Source organism: Dermacentor silvarum, chromosome 3 (genome assembly GCF_013339745.2).
Source record: "Dermacentor silvarum isolate Dsil-2018 chromosome 3, BIME_Dsil_1.4, whole genome shotgun sequence".
Lineage (NCBI taxonomy): Eukaryota > Metazoa > Arthropoda > Arachnida > Ixodida > Ixodidae > Dermacentor > Dermacentor silvarum.
In genome coordinates, this window is record NC_051156.1 from 103014929 (window position 1) to 103037532 (window position 22604).

At 48.0% G+C, this 22604-nt stretch overlaps 1 protein-coding gene across 1 annotated transcript; it reads left to right on the forward strand.

Annotated features, from left to right (window-relative positions):
* The first annotated feature begins 886 nt into the window (after positions 1-886).
* On the forward strand, positions 887-22304 carry LOC119445643 (somatomedin-B and thrombospondin type-1 domain-containing protein-like). The gene is made up of 4 exons (XM_037709917.2): positions 887-1333; positions 15946-16140; positions 18435-18564; positions 19372-22304. Exons 1-4 carry the CDS (start codon positions 1024-1026, stop codon positions 19643-19645), a joined length of 909 nt encoding a protein of 302 aa, XP_037565845.1. The 5' UTR covers positions 887-1023; the 3' UTR covers positions 19646-22304.
* The last annotated feature ends 300 nt before the right edge of the window (positions 22305-22604 follow it).

The window sequence follows — 22604 nt, forward strand, 5'->3', positions numbered from 1 at the left end:
TCTTAACGAAAGTCTACTGTACGTCAGCCGCATTCGACATGGCTCGGCATGCAATAAAATGGCACATCGAGTGTTAAAAAGCGCGCTTCGCTCATTTCACCCAAGCTCTTTGCGCTGACTAACGGGATAATACGATAATTGCGAATAAAGGTTCCTTGCGGCCACTGACAAGTTAATAGAATAACCAATATTAAAAGGTACGAATAATACGATTAAACGGCCACTTAAGTGATCAGTCATCCTTCACTTACACATAGCCCCTGGCGATTAAGCACACTATCGCGCGTCGCTTTCGTCTTATCTTTGACCCCTTCATTGACGTGTCACACATCTCCGGTGGTGAAACTACCATACCTTTCTGCGACGCTTTAGTTTAGAGGCTTTTTTTAACTGTGCAATTACGTGAGTCTGAGAAAAAAAATTATTCCCCTGCTAGCTGTCTTTTCTTGTTCACGCCTTTCTCGGAATGTGAAGTCATTGTTGACGGGAGCTCCGGATCCACGCGCGTGACGCAGAGTTTCAATGGATTTCGGGAAACCGAACTGGCCAACCTCCGACTGTTGTCCCTACACGAGCGCTAATGGCCCCGTCGCCGTGACACCCCCTCCCGCTGTGAACCACACAACGCGCGCTCTGGCACACGCAAAACACCCCCGCAGTGGAGAGGAGCCTCCCCCTTCTCTTCCCCGCCGCGGATTCCCTCCTTCTTGGCGACCAGCTGTGGCAAAAAAGCACAGGGAGGGCTGACACCGCAGGCCTCGGGACCAGCGAGGAGCTAACATCGCGGAGGTCCCCCCCGTCTAAGTACCCCCTCCAGTTACGCGCTCTCTCCGGCGCGTCCCCACCAACGAATGGGCGAGAAGAAGGTGAAGGAGGAGGAGGACGATCGACGTCTTCGAGCGGACGACGAGCCCGCGACCACACACCCGCCGACTTGGCCGCGAAGCGCAGACGTCGAGAAGCCGGAGCCAGGAAACACACACACACACGCACTAGTGCCGACGGGGCCACAGCAACGGCAGGATGACACGCTTATCGAGTTGGCTCTGGTCGGCCCTCGGCTTCTGGCTACTGCTGCTGCTTTGCGGCCAGGCTGTGCGGGCTGCCCCGGAGCGCAGGCACCACGGCGACGGCTCGTGCCGGGCCGCGGGCCTGTGCTGCACCGGGCGCGACGCATCGTGCGTGGTGCGCAAGATGATGACGCACTCCTCCATCGGCGTCACCGGCGGACCCAACGCGCTGGTCGAGGAGCGAGACGAGCAGTCCTGCTACTGCGACCACGCCTGCATGCAGCTCGGAGACTGCTGCGACGACTTCAAGGAGTCCTGCGGAGGTGAGAGCATGCGTTCTCTATACAAACCGCACGTAAAATTGCGTGACTGCGCGGTTTTGCGCCCCGAAGCTTTGCTTAACCGTCGCGGAGCACTGAACGAATAGAGTTTTAAGGTTTCGATTTTTTGTTTTCGTTAGCGCGTACAGAGCGCGCGAATGGACATGTCGCGCGGCTACCCGAAGTATAGCGAAGCGAATCCAAGACACCGTATTGCTCGATACAAGATAAATGGTAACAGTGGGGCACAGCAGGAAAAAGGACGTATTTCTAAGATAAGCGATGGTAGGGATGTCGGAAGTGCCGTCGTTGGTATACGCGGGAATGCCTTCATTTTCCACGTGTACCAAGCTTCCGTCAATATTCTGTCTTGGTTTAAAATACGCCCCTTGAGGCGTGCACTTTCCCCGTTGCAATGTACACACGTTCACGAATAAAGCTTCCTGCGCCCGCAAGCACAAAAATATTGAAATAATGAGAACGGCAATACCCCGAGGAAATAGTCTAAATGTATATTTGCAGTTGTATTTTCCTTTATAACGCACCTTCTGGACATTACCTGTCACCGTGCAAATAGACAAGCAGATTAGATGCACTGAAATGCGCAGCGCAGTTCTTGCGTGCATGCGGGTGTGCGTGTGTTTGTCGAGCCCATTCTCATTTAGGTACTGATTACTCATCAGTGAAATTATCAATTCATTTACAAAGGTAACAAGTGCTCGTCAATACACAATACCGGAAGAAGGTCAATGAAATAAAGGTGCTACTGAAATTGCAACCTTGTCGCGTTAGTGCAAGTAATACATTTTGAGAAATGCAGGCTGTCACATCTATAAAATACATTATTAAACCTCAGGTTAGCTAAACGAGGCTTTGTGCTGATAACATTTTCGACGAGTCATGCAATGTGTGCTCTATACTAAAATGATTCGATTACCACTACCGCAAATATTCCAAAACTGAAACTGAAAAAAAAAATTCAAGCTAAGTTCGAATGGGAATGTAATCTGTTCTAGGATTAGCTTGAGCACATTTTCCGGAATGTAAGCGTTACTTTCAATACAAAACCGTATGCCATGAGGTTTTTAGCTGACGCTTTGCATTCAGCTGTTCAAGCTAAGATATTGCGTGCTGCTATGGGGTCACTTATCAACTTTAACGACGTTCTCATATTCAACCTTTGCGAACACCACTCAAAAGTACATAATCAGTTGGCCGCAGTATACATTCGTATTGGGGCCAGCGCATTTATCTATGTAATTTTTTTCTGGATATCGCTTACCACCATATCTCCAGAGCACATAGCACAAGAAACCTAACGCAAGGACACTGATAAACCAACAACACATGTGCCTCTCACGCCAAAAGTCTTGTTATGCTAGAGAGTTTTAGATTAAGGGCCGAAAGAAGATTGCGTTTCATTTGCGTACGTAAGCTACTTGAGCGCCAGCAATACCCAAGCACACTTTGGGTTCTCGGGGACTGAAGCCGCTTGTGTCCTCCAATCTAAAACTTTCTTCTACGCTTTCTTTATTTTAAACGGAACTTTCTATGCTTAACCCCAACCCCACCTTAATAAATCTCTTTAAAGAGACGCGAAGAGTATACCAAGTTAGGCTGTACAGGAATTTGCATTTACAACAAAATGTCCACTTTTACCTGGAGAGGAGATCTAAAAAAAATGAAAAGCGACTACAAAATACGGCTTGCGAATCTATCCTAATGTTGTCACACCGGAATGCCATGACACCAATATATATTGAGAGCGCATGCATAAGGGTCCAGCTAACTGCTTGTCGATAAAGAACAAAGACTACACTGCATTTTGAAAGAACGAGATAGTTATCCTAGCAACTTTCGAGAACTTTCCCACTGCCAAAATTATCGAAAATACGGAAAAGTTCTATGAAATCTATGACGTCACACTCGCGAGAAATTAATACAGAGATAGAGAGGGAGAAGCTGTACTTTAATTTTATCTAGCCAAGTTTACTCATGATTGGCTGACAGTTGTTCTTACGACCAATTGTAGTGTAAAAGATTTATCGTGAATTGCCTAGTTCCGTAAAGAAAGCGACAATGCGCAGTCACATTTCATTCTGGCGACGCAGTCGGGGTGGGCAACAAGGCAGCATTGTTAAGGACCTCGATTGATCTAAATCATAGTCCTTCTTGCTTGTTCGTTAGTTTGTAAACCCTTTCAAATTTCTGGTTTGCAGCTCGCCACCTAATTAAAAGTGAGAGAGTGAGAGCGTGGAGGCGTGTTACAGTGCAAGGGTTGAAGTGAGTGAAGCAGCACTATTTAATTGCCCGACCAGACGGCTTTTTAAGTATAGATAATGCATTCTGTGACAGTCGCAAACGGCAGAAAAGGGAGAGGACAGTTGCGTGCTGTTATCTTCCCAATTCGAATTGCGACAACTGTTGATAAAATATTTTAAAGCTCCACATTCCCATCGAAATATGGTGGAGACTGTGCACAAAGAAACATTGCAACACATAGAAAGCACGTTTAAAAAATTTCTTTTACGCACGTATATTTAGAAACAGCAAATTTTTGGGATCAATATAGGTGCTACCAGAAATGCCTCGCATTTTAAAGGAGACAACCCCAGTCTTCATTGAAAGCAGGCGTCAAGTTGTTGATCAGCACTGGGCATTCTCTCGCAATGCAAGAACAGCCCATTAACAACATTCGTCCAGAGCAAGACGTTGAACTACCAGACAAACGTCGTAGTGTCTCGCTGTAGAAATTAAGGCAGATTCTTTTGTGCATACTAACATGGTGTACCTTACTTCACTAATTTTATCATTTTCGCTAGCACAAAGCTTCATTTGTAATTATCGCTATGTTCCGTTTTCTTATATGGCAACCATTAACTAAAGCAAGCAAGGACATGTTGCGTTTCTATGTGCGTGCAATATGACTTAAAAGAAAGCAAAGCAAGGAAGCATGGGCCCGTATTTTCAAAAGAAAAAACTATATTTCTATAATTGTCCGTAAAGATGAATTTAAATCAATCATAATGCCCTACCGCATATATAGCTATTGCGGCAGGCCAATGGCAAAGGGCGCTACGAACGAGAAGTTTTGTGAATTCGGCAGCTGCATGGTCTCCTTGTCACGCGACACATCACTGCTGATCGCCTGTGACGACCTAAGACAGCTACACAGCTACACCAATGCAAAACGTCACCCCCACCTAAACAGCTTCCAGCCTCACTGGCATCCATTCAGCAAATTTTACTTTTAGCTTGAATCGAGCAGCAGGTATTATCGTTGTCCTACGTAAATAATGGTATATTTTCCTTCCTCGATCACCCGACTCGGTGGCTATCTCATGCTGCTTCCGGGCGCCAGGTCGCGGGTTCAATTTCCCGCCGCCTGCGGCCGCAGTCCTTTGGGGCGAAGTGCAACAATGCCTACGTACTTGTACACGTCGAAGAACTTGGGGCAGTTAAAATCGTTCCGGAGCCGTCACCTGCAACACCCCTTCTATACGTCTCTGCAGGTTCGGGAAGTTAAAACACACAAACTAATTCCTTTCTTTACCAAAACGACAATAATAATAAAAAAACAGCCAACTAACTGAAACGTACACACGCACGCACACGCTAAAACAATTAACATATAGGCTTAGAGTCTTGAAAACGCTGTTTTCTGCCATGCAATATGGAGTGAATTGAAATTGGCTGTTATGCAAGGAAATGATCGGCATTGGGTGCTACTCTGACTTCAGTCATTAAGACAAACTCAAATTGTTAACCAAGCGCCTATATACATTTGTTAACATTTCACTTAATCCCAGTTTATATTGCCTCACAATATAGTCAACCCTTTCACGGCTTCCCATGTGCCAACACAGTCAAAAAAGAAAAGTGGTATAAAACAGTGAATGACAGGAAGGTAAAAAGAAAAGTCCTTCTGAGCATGAGGCCAGCTAGCAATGTTTCACCTAGATGAATTTTAATTATGGGGTTTTACGTGCCAAAACCACGATCTGATATAAGGCACGCCGTAGTGAGGAACTCCGGAAAATTTCGACCACCTGGGGTTCTTTAACGTGCACCTGAATTTAAGTACACGGGTGTTTTCGCATTTCGCCCCCAACGAAATGTGGCTGCCGTGGCCAGGATTTGATCCCGCGACCTCGTGCTTAGCAGCCCAACACCATAGCCACTAAGCAACTACGGCGGCTACCTAGATGAATTTATCTACAGATATGTTATATACGCCGTCGGTGCAACTACATATTAATTTTTTACGCCTGTAATGCTCAAACATAGTCCAACATCTAGCAAAATTAGCACAACTTTTTCTTCTTTGCGTCTGCCCATAAAGAGTAGATTTGCTCAAAATAATTCAACGTTGTGTGAGGGAAAACTGAATTATTATAACGATTAAGCACTTACTAGTGGACGGGCTGAATATTCTACTATAAGGCCATGAGTTACTTCTTCCCAGTCTAAATAATAATTGTGAGCTATCAAGCTCCGTGTAATACGTACGTTCGAGTTTGAAATGATACGTTGGGCATTACAAGGTTAAAGCCCTCTCTCGAGTCACTGGGGCCTTTCAACTTTCGTGCGCGCTTCGCAGAATTCCGTGGACAACACCGAGCACGTGGGCACTTTTGTAATAACGGGATGTTGACAGCGAAGCCAAGCACCTTCTTTAATTTCTGTCCGAGCATCTTCCTTCGCAACCTTCGTATACGTAATACAAGGTCTTTCCGTCTCAAGGGCGGTCGGAGATAGATCGCGAAGAAAGCTCGCCTTCGCGGAGAAAGCCCCGCTCGGCCGAACTTGCATACCCCGGAGCACAAAGGAATTACCGCCGCTGCCTCACCAAGCCGTCATTAGAACAGCGTGGTGGGGACGAGCCTGCAGCGCGACAGGGAGCAGAGTTCACTGACTGGCGACGCGAGCGCGCTTCAAGGCCAGATGCTTCGGCGCACAGGGCGCGGCATCTCTCTTCGGCTCCGCGGTTCGTTCGCATAACGGGCGCCCGTTTGTGGGGACCGGCGACCCAGTACACCCCTGCTTGCGTCGGCTCGCGAGATATACGCGCGTCGCGTGTCTGGCACGGCTCCAACTAAGTGTACTATGCACGGCAGAGAGAGAGGGGGAGCGGAGAAAGCGCCGAGGCACTGACGCCGCCGCCTCTCCGAGGGTGCCAGAAGGGTTCAACGACTGATGACCCCGGATGGTCCGTAACCGCAGCGTCAGCAGAAGCAGGGAGGGACTGTGACGGCACGGGTGTCAGGGTGCACGTGTTCCGATGGCGTCACGGGTGGGCGAAGGCAGTCTTCAGCTTTCCCCAGCACAAAGAACGGCAAAGAGTCGCTTCTCGCTTCGTAAAGTTGGAGTCAATGTACAAGGCGCATTCCGGTAGTAGTAGCTGTTGTAGTAGTAGTAGTAGCAGTAATTGGTTGTTTGTTTCATAAACGAATCATTAAATAAATAGTAAATAAATAGGCCTCACGAGTTCGTGCACAGTTCTTGTGTAATGTCAGCTGTTCAGCAAACATGAAAGCTCGCTTGTTAGCTTGTGTTCAACATTTGAGCAATGGCAGAAGAAGCGTTGGTCGAAGCAAAAAAAAAAGAGAAGTGAGTGAAAAGCCATCGCTTCACGCTCGTTAAAATTAAGCACTGAAGCTTGCGCTGGAGCAGATACATAGGGGTCCGCTATCACAAAGGCTGCGGTAGTGTTTCTGGGAACTACAAAGTGCCGCACACCGAAACATTCTGCATGGTAATTAGTATGATAGGTAGGTGATGGGCACGCGACACCTACCTGTTCAATGGCTGCCTGTTTCAGTGGCTGTTCTAACAACAGTTAGAACAGCCACTCAGGTCTGCCAGGTACCTCACAGCGCCAACTAAAACACAGAGCTACAGTTAACTGACACCAAAGGAGATCAGGGTTTAGCGAATCTCGTACTGGCAGATAAACGCAATACGGTAGTCGTGTGCTGCATCAATCACCAATCCTTCACTTTGATTATTAGGCAACAGCTGTTAGTTCCGGTGTATAATGGGCACTTTGCTGAGAAGGCGGTCAAGTTTCTGACAGCGCACATCAGTGAACGCAACTTGAATTTTGATAAAACGGAAGAAAACAGCGACAGTAACGTAATGTCCTCACTGCTGTAGTGCTGGACTTCGTGTGTTAGAACCCATGCGGCTGCCATTCCGCCAATAAACTTTGGAGCAGCCCGTCACAAATGCGAAACGAAAAACACGGTACATTTACGGGCTGAAGCAAGCAAAACATTTGTGCAAGAACTCCCACACAGCCAAGAAGAAAAAAAAATTCGTCGGCCCTTCCACTCCCTGAAGGTGGATAACCAGTGCAGCTGAAACGTTCGGCCCCAGGTGTTTATCACTATGTTAATCCCGAGGGTTAATTAAAGTAGTTCTCAATTGTGAGGTTACATGCACGTTCTGCTGCGACGGAGAGAACGACGTCACTGACGGTAGGCCCGCAGTCCGCCGCTGTCTTGAGTTTGCTCGGCGGCGTGGTTAGCAGCATTCGCCCACCATTGCCGCTTGGGATTCTTCGAAAATAAATTGCTTCAAAATTAAATCTGTCCGTTACGGTAGGACGATGAATGGCTCATACCCCCTTAAGCAGGTGGCTCATACCCCCGTATACACGGCCTCCCCATTACGACAACAGAAGAGAATGAAATTCTACGCTGGAATGATGAGCGGCAACGCATTCAGCTATGGCCATCTCGTCGCAGTACTCCACGGAGGTACGGAGGATAGCCTGATCATAAGCGACTCCAAATCAGCGATCCGAAACTACACCAAAGGTTGGGTGTCCGCGGATGTGGCGCGCATGTTTAACGCCAGAGCCGGGGACTTCGTGTCCGGCACGATTACGAACAAGTCCCTCAAATGGTTCCCCGCGCACGTCGGGGAGCTTGGCGCTAAAAAAGACAACAGCCGCGACAACAACAACAATACTAACGGCCGAAAACACACCGGCATCCCGCCCAACCACAAGAGCGTGCCCATCTCGTCGCGAGGCAGCTTACCCGCCGCGGCGCGATCACCCAGAGGGCAGCCGCCGTTGTTGTGGGGGACCCGAGCGGAGGAGCTACCTTCACAACCCAAATCGCGGCGGACGGAGCAGCCACGGGGACGCCGACCGCGATATCGAGGAGTTATTGGCCTCGTACCGAGAGGTTCTTGGACACTACAGGAAAGAACGTATGAAATATCCACAACCCAACGGGCGGCTGGACATAGAGCACTGCACGGGCTCGGGCTTACCCGAAAGCCCGGGCACGGCCCTGGCCCGTGGGCCGGGCCGGGCCGGGTAGAGCAGTTTTTTCACGGGCTCGGGCCGGGCTCGGGCAAGGCGTGTGCTTTTTAACCCGGGACCGGGCCGGGCTCGGGTTTTTTGACGCGGGCCCGGGCCGGGCTCGGGCTTTCTGCGAGTTATTCTCGGGCTTCTCAACTCTGAAAAGCATGTATTTTTCGGTCTCGGGCTGGGTTCGGGCCGGTTTCGAGTCAGGCTCGGGCTGGGCTCGGGCTTAAGGTAAAGGGGTGGCGGGCCGGGCCGGGCGGGTAACGTAGATTATTTCCGGGCCCGGGCCGGCCCGGGTCTCGCCATAAAAGTTTTGATCGGGCTCGGGCGGGCCGCCCAATGTAAAAACGGGCCCGGGCCGGGCCCGGGCCGCAAAAATCGGCCCGTGCAGTGCTCTAGCTGGACAGGTCCCAGGCAGTCGACCTGAGGCGGTTGCAGACGGGCACGTTCACCAAGCCCTACCACCTGCACCGCCTGTGGCCCGCGCTGCACCCGTCGCCCGGCTGCCCATGGTGCGAGCACGAACGGGCTGATATGGCCCATATACTTTGGGAATGCCAACGCCATGAGGGAGAAGGACCAAGAGGAAGGTGGAAGACAACAGCAGGACCTTCTGAAGCGGGGCGCCTCGCTGATAGATGGCAAGCCGCCCTCCTCAACGAGGCACACGAGGACCAGGAGTGGGCCGTCCAGCGGGCGAGGACCGTTGCCGAGGATCTCGAAAGATTTTTCTCCGGCGATGGACCCCTGGCAGCCTAGCCCCGGGCACCAACAGCACTAACCGTTGGACAAGTAAAGTTTATTCCTATCCCATCCAACGCATTCAGCTGTAGAAGCAGACGACGACGCTGAACAAGGGAGCAGTGGCACGAGCGCGTGCCGAGCACGAGCTGCGGGCGCCACGTCTACTTCTTCATGCATATAAAACCCCGCTTTAAAGGGCGCGTATGATGAACCGACAGTGGCTGAATCAGCAAAATATTTATTGGCACGACGTAATATTTTTTTTTCGATGCTGCCAATTCGTCCAGCATTTCAATCAATACATTTGGCTGACGTGTTTAACCTTTTGCGATTTGTTGTTTTGTGTTTTCGTTGGTGTATAATGTTAAAGTGGGCAATAAAGAAAAAAAACACCGTGGCTGAATCGATTACCACGATGGTCTCGCAACCGGGAGATCGGTGGTTCGAATCCGTGGCCCGACTAGCAGTATTTATTTCCGGCTTGCGTTTTTTTCACTGAAACACCTTCTCTGCTAACCATCGCCTCTCCTCCTCGCGCCCAGCGCAGCCTCTCATTGGTCACCTCCTCCCTCCAGCGCGCGTCCTCTCATTAGTCGGCTCTTCATCCTTGGGCGCCTCTCCGCCTCTGCTGGTCATGTTACCTGCCCTCCCCCGACGCGGCTCTCATCCTCTCCTGGTCACGTGACCTGCGTGACACCGCCGGACAGACAGACGGCGAAGGCTCCACTCAGAACAGCTTCGCTGTTAAGAACTTGGTGGTCGCTTAAGCTTCGCCTTTTAGAGTGGAACACAATAGCATTCAACGATCCCTGACTCCTCACGGTTCCCGGCAACTGCAGCCTACGTAACCGCAATGTTTACCGGGAAACGCTGGCGGCGAACGCCATGCACGAACGCAAGCTTTCTGTTAGGAAACGCGGCCTCTTGCGTATTCCGAACCCGGACATAGTGCACAGCCGCGGCAAAAACAAATTACATCATTTTCAGGTTTCTGTTATTGTTTCGCAGTTTTAATATTTAGGTCTGAGAAAATTTAACATAAAAGGCATGCGTTGTCGGTGTTTTGTTTCATGGTATTTGATTTTGAGCTGTCATTCTCCAAATTCCGAGGAAAAAGTTGGTCAAGAATGTAAGACAAGGCATGAGAAACTTTAGTGATAGGATGGCATGGCAAGGTAGCGCGCCATATACCGCATGTCATATACCAAAGCAATTTTCATGTCGTATAAACTCCGATCGAGGAAATCGCGCTTGAACCGCGTATCGGCGCCTCCCGTCTCCGGCAGACAACGCTTCTGGCGTTTAGCCGCCGCTTCCCGAGCTCTCACCTCCGGGGTAGCAGCTTGTTGTCGGTGTTGCCGCTTTGCCGCCTCTTCCCTCGCTCTTGCCGCCGGGGTAGCTTGCTGTCGGCATTGCCGGCTAGCCGCCGCTTCCCGCGCCCTCAAATCCGGTTCCGCTTGGCGTTTTTGCTGCTTTGCCGATGCTTCCTGCGCCGTCGCGGCTGGATTAACTTGTTGTCTGTGTAGACGCTGAGCCGCAGCATGCCGCGCCTTACGTTCGTCCATGGAAGAAAGAGATTGTGTGGTCGGGAACGCGCCATACACAGCAGCGCCATCTCGTGTATAGACGTTGAGCCGCTGCATACAACGTTTCATCCATGACTGACAGATGGCGTGGCAGTCGATGTGAGCACGGACAACGCCGGATGGACAAGTCTATACCCTAATGAGTTTCGCCCCGAAAAAAGACTAGAGCGTTGTATGCATACTGGCATGCAAGTCACACGCGATGCGCTCTTACCGGGAGACTGTAAAGCCTGCAGCACCAAACAACCGTTAAGACAACTCGGTCAAATACAGTGCCTCCAGAGCAAGCAGACACCGAGCTGTCTTCGCCTTGTCCCTCACGTTCTTTCTCCCTTGCTGTTTAGGCCATCTTGTTTTCAAGGTGAGTACGAGTTAAGATGGGCGCAATGTGCCAGAGCGGCGGCACAAAAAGCGAGTCCAGAATATTGTTCCAAAGTACGTCCTGCTTCGTTCTACACTCAACCTGTTTTAGCTATCCCTCATCATTCCAAAAGAGATTTGGACACAGCCTTTCTGTCTTGTGTCAAAAGCCCTCAGACTGACACTTGCTCTGGCGGCGTTACTTAACTCGCTCCGTTGAACTCCTTGCTGTTGATGCTGCGTTTTTGCACGACCCATCCAAGGTGGTTTCTTTAGAAATGTCACTGAATATCGGTACCGCCGTGTGGCTTAGAAATCAGAAATCGAAACTTCGTTTTAATGAATGAATTGAAACTTCGTTGTCTCTGTAATCCGTGCGTGATGAGGGCCTATCGCCAAAGGTGCGTTTAAGAGTCGAGAAAGATGTACAAAAGCGTGAACGAGCGCCTTAATCTTTTCGAGAATCGAGCTTCCGCGAGCAGACGAAATCTGAAGGGCGGGAATTCCTCATGCGTCCATGTCGGTGTATTGAAGCGTTTCTGTACACAGCACCGAAGCTTCGGCTATAGCTAGTACATGTATACAGCGCTTAGAAAGCTCAATGTCTAGTCTTTACGTCGTAGCCCTTGCCTCAGGATCTAAGCAGAGGAAACGCGCTAGTTATGCACAAACTAAGAACAGGTGCAGCCCTTTCTGAACACGTTGCGGTTAAATGGATGGCCCACGAGTCCAGAAAACAGCACCTACGGTCTGAAGACGACTCGGGAGGTAACCTGGTTTAGATGCATTGTTAAAAATATTTTGTGAAAGAACAAACAAATATAGAGCAAATTTATAACATATATTTTCTGGTAACTAGTTTTTCTGTGATTTCACAACAATAACCTGTCTTACTGTTTTTCTGTTATTTTACAGAAAAAAACTGTTAGATAGTTCATTCCATTACGGGAATAACCTTTAGTCCCCTCATGACTGCAGCTTTCACGTAGTACGTAAAAATTGGTGTGGTTTAGCTTTGGTTAACTATGGTTAACATCGAAAGCGTCACTGACCTGGCTAGGGCCCTTGTCGACCTGTGGCCGAGGTGTGGTTTCGCAATGATATACAGACTTGTTTGCAATGAATACAGTGTTTATTCATCATTTTTTATGCCTATGAAGACACTGCGGTGATCAGTAAAGTAGTCAGACTTGATTGCAACTCGCAGCCGGGCCCAACTCTACTCGGGCAACGGCGGCAATATCTCCTTTCAGGGCTCCGTAAAGGCCTAAATATAGTCCGACGTATCCTGAACGCGCGCACACGTTATGTGACGCTGGCGAGAACAACAGCGGCTATAGTTCGACCGATGGTTCGACGTACTGGCGCCGCCAACATAACCGGACACGCGGCCAATGCGCTCCGACGCTCCCGGCGTCTGATGACGCTCGCCCGCGTGCCGATGACGTCGGACTGTAAACGCGCCTTAATGCGCCTCTTGTGGTTTTACGTCTGGCTCTCAAGGTGAAAACTGTTGAGTCGCCAACGGCTACCCGAGGTAGCGTAATGGAGAGAGAGAGAGAGAGAGAGAGAAACGTTATTTTCATGTTGGGTGGTGTGGTGAAAAGGCCCTCAGTCCAGAGCCTCGCTTGCGGCATTCTTCAGTGCAGCACCGATAAACGCCGCAAGGTACCGTTGGTCGTCGGTGCTGGTGGCTTCTTTCAGCCACCCGACATGGGGTTTAAAGGAAAGATTTGTAGGGGCAGGCAAGGGAGGTGGGGGTGGTCCACAGCTTTCGCTTCAAAAGTAACAATGCATTCGAATGAGAATGTGAATTAATTTAATGAATGTCACTTGAGCGCGCAGGCTTTCGCCTTCACCCTCTTTGGCATATGCTAAAGTGACTGTCAATTTTTTGTTTCGCACTTTTAATATTTAGTTCGAAAATATTTAACATAAACGGCATGTGCTACCCGTGTTTTGTTTCATGATATTTGTTTGTGGGCTGCCATACTCAAATATCCCAGGAATGAGTTTGTAAATAATTCAAGACAAAGTGTGAGCAACGATAATGCTCTCTTGTGGTTTGACCTCTTGCTCTCGAGGTGAAAAGGGTTGAGTCGCCGACGGCTGCCCGAGGTAGCGTAATGAACTTTCGCTTCAAAAGTAAATTGCTGGGATGCGGTTGCAACAAATCATACACACACGTATAAGCCCGCTACTTAGAACATATGACCACTCCTTACAAGACATGTGGCGCCAAGATACCCGGCTCTACGCAACATCATCAAAGTATCCACTTTACAAGTTTATATATAGTCATGTTTTGAGCGGCATCACTTGCTCTGATTGCAACTCTGTCGTATTCAGCAATACGACCAATCGTCTCCGTCAAACGAGATCGATCTTCCTATACTTGCATGGCTAGAGAAGTTGCACACAAAATTTAATTGAAGTTAGTAAAGAAACGGACAAATCTCATTTTGCTCATAGTATTGATGACAATTTCTTTCACTTTACCGTGTGAGGATAAATTTTGGTAAAATCAAGAAAGCTTGTGTCTTTGACCACAAACAGAAAAGAATCATTTCTGAAATGAAATAATCTCTTTCATCGAAAGTAGTTTTCTGTAGTAAAAAAAAAACTTTCTGTTCTTTCTTTGTTATATCACATTTATTTTTTAGAGTTTCCGACAGCGGTACACCAGGGGCGCTATAACGTAAAATAATTCCAAACTGTTCTTATTACAATCTCCTGACCTCAAATTTACGTAACCACCGACGCAAGCATCGGGCGGTGACCCGCAGCGTTGTCTGAACAACCCAATCAAACACTCTCCTCGTTTATAGGATGTCAGCTTTGTTCGCTTTCAAAACCAATAACATTGTCTACACTCAGCGGTTTTTCTTATCTAATTGGCTGACAAGAGGCGAGGAGCACGCTCTAGTGGTTAGGGTTTGGATGGGGCCGAGCCAGCACAGTGAAAATAGATAACCGCATGAAGAGGGTGGTGCCGGCTTCTCCGATTGGTCCACTTCGCCTTACTTAGCTAGCGGTGGCTGGTCGAAAATCGAGGCGGCGTAAAACGGAAGGATAAGAATGCCGCTAAAACGGATCCTCAACAAGGAAGAGTTGACAGAGCGATGTCGTATGCATGCCGAAAGGGCTCGATAACGTTGTACCTGCCACGCAAAAAGGTTTATCATGCGCAAATAAATACATGCTCAACGGCAGGTGCGAGTAGCGAGGGCCTGAGCGATCGGCGGGCAGCCATCTTTGATTCCTTTCGGAACGGGGCAGTCTGTGGCTATTCAGAAAAATTTTCAGTTTTGTTCGGCATATTAATGCATTTTTTTTCGTGTACACGTCACTTTGACGTGGTGAGTTTTCGCGGTTTTGTGACGTTGCGTGACAGACAGGCAAAGTGGGCGTAGCCAGAAAACATTGGACCAATAGCAGAGAGCTACTGGTGAAAAGACATCGAATCAGAATGATTATTTTTCTTTTGTGCGGTTTAATCATGCATAATCAGTGTGTACACGTTTTATCAGATGGGGAGCTATTGCGGTTTTCGTGACGTCGCGTGACAGACAGGCGAAGTTGGGAGCGGCCCGAAAATGTTTTGACCAGTCGTGGAGGCTGATCGCAGAAAGTGGAATCAAAATAGTTTGGAATCATTTTACGTTATAGCGCCCCAGAGTTGAAACATGTGTTCTGGTTTTCCATAACCCCTAAACGAGTCCGATATGTAGATATACAAGTGACAGCACAGAAGACCAGGATATCATGACGTACAGTCCCGTCAGGGACGACTTTACTGCTCTCTGGCTTCTCATCAGGCAGGCGAATATACTTCAATTCATTTAATTCTGCCCCCTCCCCGCGCTTTCCTAGCCAAAAAAAAAAAGAATAACACCAACCCTACGCAGGCCACGAGCCATCTTTCTGTTCAATTAAGAGTCATGCATTCATTCATTCATTCATTACACAATACTGCGTCTATTGAAATCAAGCGTTTTGTTGCGTTCGTGTGCGTCAATTAATGCCTCGACCGTTTCAAGGCAACAGTATTTTTCACCATTCCGATATTGAAGCTTTTCAAAAAGACAGTCTCGAACGCCCCGATCATCTAGTCACGTTATTACACTTCTTCGTTGCTGGTGGCCTGGCGCACGTGATGTAGTGGATGTCCACGTCTCTTCAGAACTTCCCTCTTCGCCCACCAGAAAACTTCGGGCCTACCATTTTCTGAATAAATGAATTCATTTATCCATTGAACGCGCAAGCTACCACGAACGGCGAAGGTCGTATGCTGCCTGAACCCGCACTAACCTAAAGATAGTGACGCGGTGAGCGGCCTATGCGTCACTATGAGCTAAGCGCCACATTGAAAAATGAAAGTAGACGGATAGAAAGCTCGACGGCCGGTAGAAGCCGAACCCATGGATTGCCAACTGCGGCGTGCGAATCTCTACGGTGGAGTCTGTCCTCGCGTGCAGTTTCCCGAGTATTTGTGCATGCGGGCTAAATCTGGCCCTGCAGGTGTATTAGCCAGCGTCGGTCACGACGATGGCTGCGGATGGGGCATCTCCCACAAACTGTGTGTTCTGCTCGTTTTCTTATAGTGACGGACTGTCGGATGTCCGAGTGGGGACCGTGGTCCGAGTGTGACACCGAGTGCGGATCCGGAGGCATGGGTCGCGAGCGCACCATCCTGGAACAGCCGAGGAACGGGGGTCTGACCTGCGGCGAACTGCGCCAAAGGCGCGGCTGCTACGGACACCGGTGCAACAGCAAGCCACAGGACAAGCTCCACAGAGGTACGTTACGTAGCCAGGAGAAGCCATTAGCTAAACTGTTTCTCGAGACACACGTTAGGTCTGATTAGAGAGATGCTGTTCACTGCAATGTAGAAAATCCAATTACTGGGGTTTCTGCCGTATTGCCCAACACGCTCTTGGAAATTTTTCGCGACACACATGCGCGAAAGGGTAATACTTAGTTTCAAAACGTAAGTGTACTTACGAAAAATATACTTACAAACTTACGTCTTGGTCCATTTTTTTTTCAAGTTTTTTTTTTCGGTAGGAGCGATGGATCTAACACGCCGAAAATAAAATGTTTGGGTGGCCCGGTGTGACATTAACCCTTTAACTGGCAGCTCAATTGTTGACCTAACAAAACTATCTGCAATAATAGACAAATCCCAATATTCGTCTGTGCTTTTCAGTTTACCTTGATTTATGTACCTGCTCAACAGTGATATCAAATAAAATGTCGAGCGTGAGCAGCAGAAGATGTGTTGGTCACAAAACCTGAAGGCTTCGTCATTATCTTAGCGCATGTGGGGTCATATTGTTGCGAATGCGAATTTTTTTTCCTTCTTTAAGCAAGGTCTTATTTATTAACTTCATCAAGGTACATCTCAAGAACACACATTAACCTTGCCAAAGAAAGTGCCAGAGACTATAGTTTTGCGCCATACATTTAGCTGTCACCACCTGGTCAACAATAATTTCGACCTATTGTATCTCGCTTAGTTTTAAGAGAAACCGTTTAATATTTCAATTGGTATGTATTTGTGCAAATAAAAGAAGAACTAATGCAATAAAACCATTCTAGGTTAAGTCATTTTTATCTTGCCAGTTGAAGGGTCAATAACCGAGCCTGTAGTCATGCACGTTAGTCGCTAGCGTATGTGGTATCTCGTGGGTCGGAGGGTCAATCCTATAACTGTTCAATGCAGGAGCCATCCCGTCGCTCCTCGTATGTGACACACGCGTATGTATTTATAGACTGCGCTCCGCAGCGCGCCTCTCTCGGCCGTAATAACGCAGTATGGAAGGAGGCTTTTGCGTGCCTCCCGTTGCAAGGCCCGACGCGATATCCGTCAAGGCGGTTGCTTCCCGCACGCTCAGTCACACGCACGCGGAAGGGAGCGAGCGTAAACAGACAGCGCGGGTATATACTGCCCGCGATGTGACGCCGCCCGCAATGTATGGCGTTGTATGACGCAGCTGCCCTGTCAAGGCGCGCAAGGGCTCAGGCTTTGACGCAGACGTAAGAGTGTCCTTTTAGAAGCGGGTGTCTTGACATAGGAGCCTGCTTCGCGTCTCGCGACGAGAGCGGTTACGGACGCCTGAGAGCGTCGGGGGTCACGCGAATAGTACGGCCAATGGCGTCTCTGGGGATCAACGCCCTCCACCCCTGCCTGCTTCGAGGGGCGAAGCTAGTCGATGGATAACGTGTGCGCGCATTGCTGACGTCATTTCTTCCATATTTTGCGGCAACCGTGCTAGCTTTGCAGTTGAATTGCGAAGTGCGTTCCATGAGGGTGTCAACTGTAATCGTTAACCGAGCGCACGCAGTGCGGTCGAGTATTAGAATGCCAGCATATATAAATAAGCAAAGACGTTAACACAAACCAGTCAGTCAACTTCAGTTAATGTTACACCGCCTTAACAGAGGCAAGGCCAGGATAACGTTAAACTATTCCAACCTGTTTTTTATTCCAGATACGCCATTCGCCCTCCGAGATAGGTCAAAATTGCTCGGGTCCAACCCATATGGGTACAGCCTGAGCCATTTAACTTGAACTTGAAAAGCGCTAAAGCAACATTTGTATAGCCATCCTCTGTGATATGTGATAAGCTCCATGTTCCAAAATAGTGCGTCCATGAAGCAGCTAGTCATCGAATTGGTTTAGCCCAACCTATATGAAGTGCAGAACAGTACCAGGGCTATAATACGCAAGTTTTATATGTGACACTAAGAGTATGTGTCCTGTAGCGTCATTATAAAGATCAAATTCTCGCGTATTATGTGACAAAACCACGATACAATTATGAGGCTTCAGGATGCATGGGCAGCGCTATCACTTTCTATATATACGCACCTCGTCCTCTCATTGTGAGTGGATTGCTAGCAAGAGAAGCTGGATTACACGTTTCGATTATCATTTCGTGATGCGTTATACTACTGTTGCGTTCAATCGATGTTACACTGGCATTTCGTTTCGTCGCCGGGCGCGGCTTTGGGAAACCGTGATTTCCTTGAAGAATATGCCCGCGCCTGCTGTAGGTAACGTCCGTTCTTTCCTATCTTCGTGTTTCAGAAACGGCACTGCTGCTGCCAGTGACGTTCTCTCCACTGCGTTCTATGAACGACTCGTACGACATCCGCCAGAACCTAAAGTATTTGCCCAAGAGTGAGCTGAGCAAGGAGAACAACACCACCGCGAAACCGTAAGTGAGCGCCTGAACCTGGGTTCTCAGCCTGTATTCACAAAAACCTCTTGTGCTAGAATTTTTCGTAAGAGAAAATACAGCCTATCCTGATGATGCACATATGGTTACCGAAGGCAGCCGCCCAGTGGCAAATGCCGCTTAAGAAAGAAAAGGTTTGTGAATTCGCTATGGTTTCTTTCGTTATAGCAACAAGTACGGAAGTTTACAAATTAAGCACGAGTAATTCTTATGCGCTCGGGCTACTAAGGTTGGAATGAAGACATTTATTGCGAAAATGGATATGAAAAGAAAACAGTCCTGCTACAACGGGTGTGTTGTCTTCTGAGAATCAGTGAAGCATCCTTCTGACTATATGTATGGACAGAAAAAGCTGGGGACAGGACTCTCTAACGCTTTGTTTACCAGCGGCTACCATTTTTGGAATCACTGTGCATATATTCAAACCGCAAAAGAGGCCTTGTCGACTACGCGTAGCGCTAACAGCTAAGAATACGTCATCTCGGCCCTGTTAGGAACATTCGATTTTGTTTCCGTTCATATAATAAAGACAACAAGACAGGAAACTTTCTGCTACATATGGCAATTTTCTCTGTAATTAGCACGTCACACTAAAAGCCTAGTGAGCGCGATGTATCGGCAGCATATGAACGTCCAGTCACAGCGCTCGTTACCAGAATATTAGTCGCTATGTGTGCAGTCCACTATACACAAACCCGCCGGAATGCTACTTATAAGCGAAGGGTCGAGGGACGCAGTATAGTATACGTCGCAAGAGTGTCTCATTCATATATCACCCGTGCGCAGGTACGTGGTGATGTTCGAGGTGACCAAGTCCCGCAAGGCGTGCGAGTCCTTGGAATCGTTCAGCTCGCTGCGCGAAGGCCAGCGCTTGTGCGTGTCCTGCGAGGTGACGGCCATGCGCAAGCACCTGGGCCACCGCTGCACGGGACACGGCCTGGATGACCGCACGTCGCGGTTCGCGGCCCTCGGGCACCTGCACTGCCACGGCCGCTGGCAGCGGCTCGAGCGCACTGACCGCTGCGCGATAGGACGACAGCCGGACTTCATCTTCGTCTAGTCAGCTGCCCCCGCAATTTTTTTTTTTACTCCGAGGCAGAGTGGCACACAAAATGCCGGCACATGGGTAGCCTTTGAGCCGCGCAGTGTTTCAGTGCTGTGTATGTCCTCGGTGCGACATTGTGCCGCCTCCAACAAGATTTGACCCGTTGCCCAGTTGAAAAAGACGACAGAGGATGTCCCAAAATACGGCCGTATTGGGCCCTTCAGTAAAGTGACATTTCCCATAATTCACTATTACCAAGAACGTGGCGGCCTGATTCCGTTTAAATAGCAATTACTGGTCCGACGTGTGGTCCGTTGTTTTTCCTTTGCTCAATTAGGTATAATAGGAAAGAATGTAAGGAAGCAAGAAATAAATGCACTAGCAGCGCGTTATCCAAGATTCTGGCAATGCTCGGGCCGGAATAACTTGGGCAATGTGCATTGCGGGAAAGCCAGCTTGGGTCGCTTCTCTGCTAACCCGATAGTCGTTTAGTGACTGCCAAATAGTCTGTCGTCGTGTTATGCATTTTCGAAACAAGGCGACGGTCTTTGACAGGGTATAATAGACTGTTGCGAATACAGAGAGCAACCACACTGAATAAATTTCTTTCTTGATGACAGTTGTACAACGAAAATTATGGCAGAATCTTCTGTCACTACAGGAACAAAAATCAGCTCGACATTTTTAGTGGATGATCAGAAATGAAGTGTGGGTAAACGAGGAATCCGTTAGAGGGCATCACTTACTTGGAAGTCTCCGACTGCGGATTCCTGCCTGAAAACGATGCGCTTCGGGAAGTTCTCACACCAGTTATTTAGGTTTTCGGTTTTCATCAAGGGATTCATGGACATGCCGTTGCTGATGTTCCTTTCGCAAGGTCAGGACTTGGACAATATCCTCCGGTGGCCACCATTGAGAGACGGCGACTAAGCGGCAGCTTTCTAAATTTGAAATCATTGTGTGTTACGCATGTGCTTGCAAAGGTCCAAGGAGGGTGGCAGTGCTTTTTTTATTTTGTGATGGCTGAAAGGTGGGGGGCTACTGCCGACTTTCAACAAAGTAGAGCCCTCATAAAGGTTACCGATAACACGCCAAATTTTTATGCTCCATGCCGGTCCGCTGTGCTCTAAACTTGTCAGCTTTAGACTATGTATTTACCTAGCGTCAATAGACTGAGTTCTCTGACTGTATGCACGTTATTGCAATGAGTAGGATCACGTGACGAACATCATAACACAAAGGATGACCGCGATGTTATGACGGCACTACGCAACTACTGAGAGAATTGTGCTAAGAAGCAGCAATGCCAGCTGTTCACAAGATGCCGCAATTTCGCGTAATTTATCGGGAGAGATTACGAACAATGTGAAGGTTTCAAAGTTGAATAAGTTGTCATTGTCAACGCGAAAAACACGGTGGTAACTTGAACAACATTCACTTGCACTGCCATTACAACGCCCATATGAGAAGCATACAAATGTATTTCTTTTTCCTTTTGGATAACCCGTTTTTATCTCTGTAGTGTCTGCAATTGTCCATGCACACGCTAGTTCTTCTCTGGCAACATTGCAGGAAATACATCGTCCTGGATTCTTTATTGCTGCATATCATGTGTGCGACACCAGCATTTCTTTTGACCACTTTCGTTAATCACTACATGACAGCCGCTATATAGTTTGCGTTTATGCGACATTTTTGTTTCTTTTTACATGGCATCGCATTTCCGGCTCATTTAACCAACTCTTTTGGTGTAAGCGAGCAGCTGCTGTATGTCGTTCGCACCAGAACAACCGTGTGGACGTCATATCCTAAAACAATATTTTTTTTTCCATTTTCACCAAGTGTGCGCGACGAGTTATCAAGCCCACATTAGAAAAAAAAAACGAAAGCGGAAGTTACGTGACACTATTCATCATAGGCCTTCCATGAACAGGCACATTTCGAGCCAATAATATTCCACTGCTTCAAAATATTCTCTGCTCCGCATAGCATGTTCAAGGACTCAGACTCAAGCTTTCGTGTTATGAAAGTGTGATTTGCAGCTTTATTTCACACTCTGTTAGGCGCCTGGGCACATGGACAATGCCAGACATTTCTCAACGCAGAATGCATATCATCCATTTTACTTACAATGCAGTCTCGAAGGAAGTTTAAATTCCTTGCGTCAAATTCGTTTTTAAGCATCTACGTAAAGGGGCATTCAAATGATCTGTCAGCACCAGCATCACACTTTTCTCACGGATAAACTAATTATACTTTTTTTATCAGCTTTTGCAACCTAAGGTGTTTAGTAAGAACATGTGCGGAAATGTATTGCTGAACGTCTGATCTCGATTAGTGCACGTGAAACTAGTTATGGTGACGTTATTTAAAAAAAATCTACGGCCATGATCGTTTCTCAGTGGTGTCTTCTATTGCAACATAACGCATAATGGTACTGATTCCATATATAATTAGGTGCGTTAAACATAATCGACTAGTATTTCAGCTTCTAGGTTGCGTGGACCGGAAAGCCATGTCGCTGTGTCTCAGAATCTTCAAGCTGCGATATTTTTCTACAAAATATTCTCATGTTTCGCTCAACATGCTACTTATAGTGTCTTTTCACTTTTGTTGATAGAAGATAGGTCCTTAGGCTAGCGAGTGTCAATAAATATTTTTACCATTTCCGAGAGTCGACTTCCTCGTATGGGGCTTTGTTATATTACCGAAACCACTCCTTCCTCCGGGAATTAAAGGTAAGTGCCGTAATGATAAGTATATAATAGGTCCGAAGACACCCCTGCGTCCGTTAACACGTAGTAAAATACATTGATTTTGTAGACTTTGAGTGACTGAAAAACATAGCATTTGACAAGAGCCAGAAAAGAAGGCCAAGTCTGTTTTATCCACATCAACATACCGGCAGCCTAAATACATGACGACGCCGTAAAACGAACAACACAAAGTTCAAGAACCGGCAAATAATACAATT

What these genes read in the sequence shown, in the direction of transcription:
- LOC119445643 (XM_037709917.2), top strand. Translation starts at nt 1,024, where the DNA reads ATGACACGCTTATCGAGTTGGCTCTGGTCGGCCCTCGGCTTCTGGCTA. An exon ending in CTTCAAGGAGTCCTGCGGAG is followed by an intron (nt 1,334 to 15,945) that starts GTGAGAGCATGC and finishes GTTTTCTTATAG; the next exon opens with TGACGGACTGTCGGATGTCC. An exon ending in ACAGGACAAGCTCCACAGAG is followed by an intron (nt 16,141 to 18,434) that starts GTACGTTACGTA and finishes TTCGTGTTTCAG; the next exon opens with AAACGGCACTGCTGCTGCCA.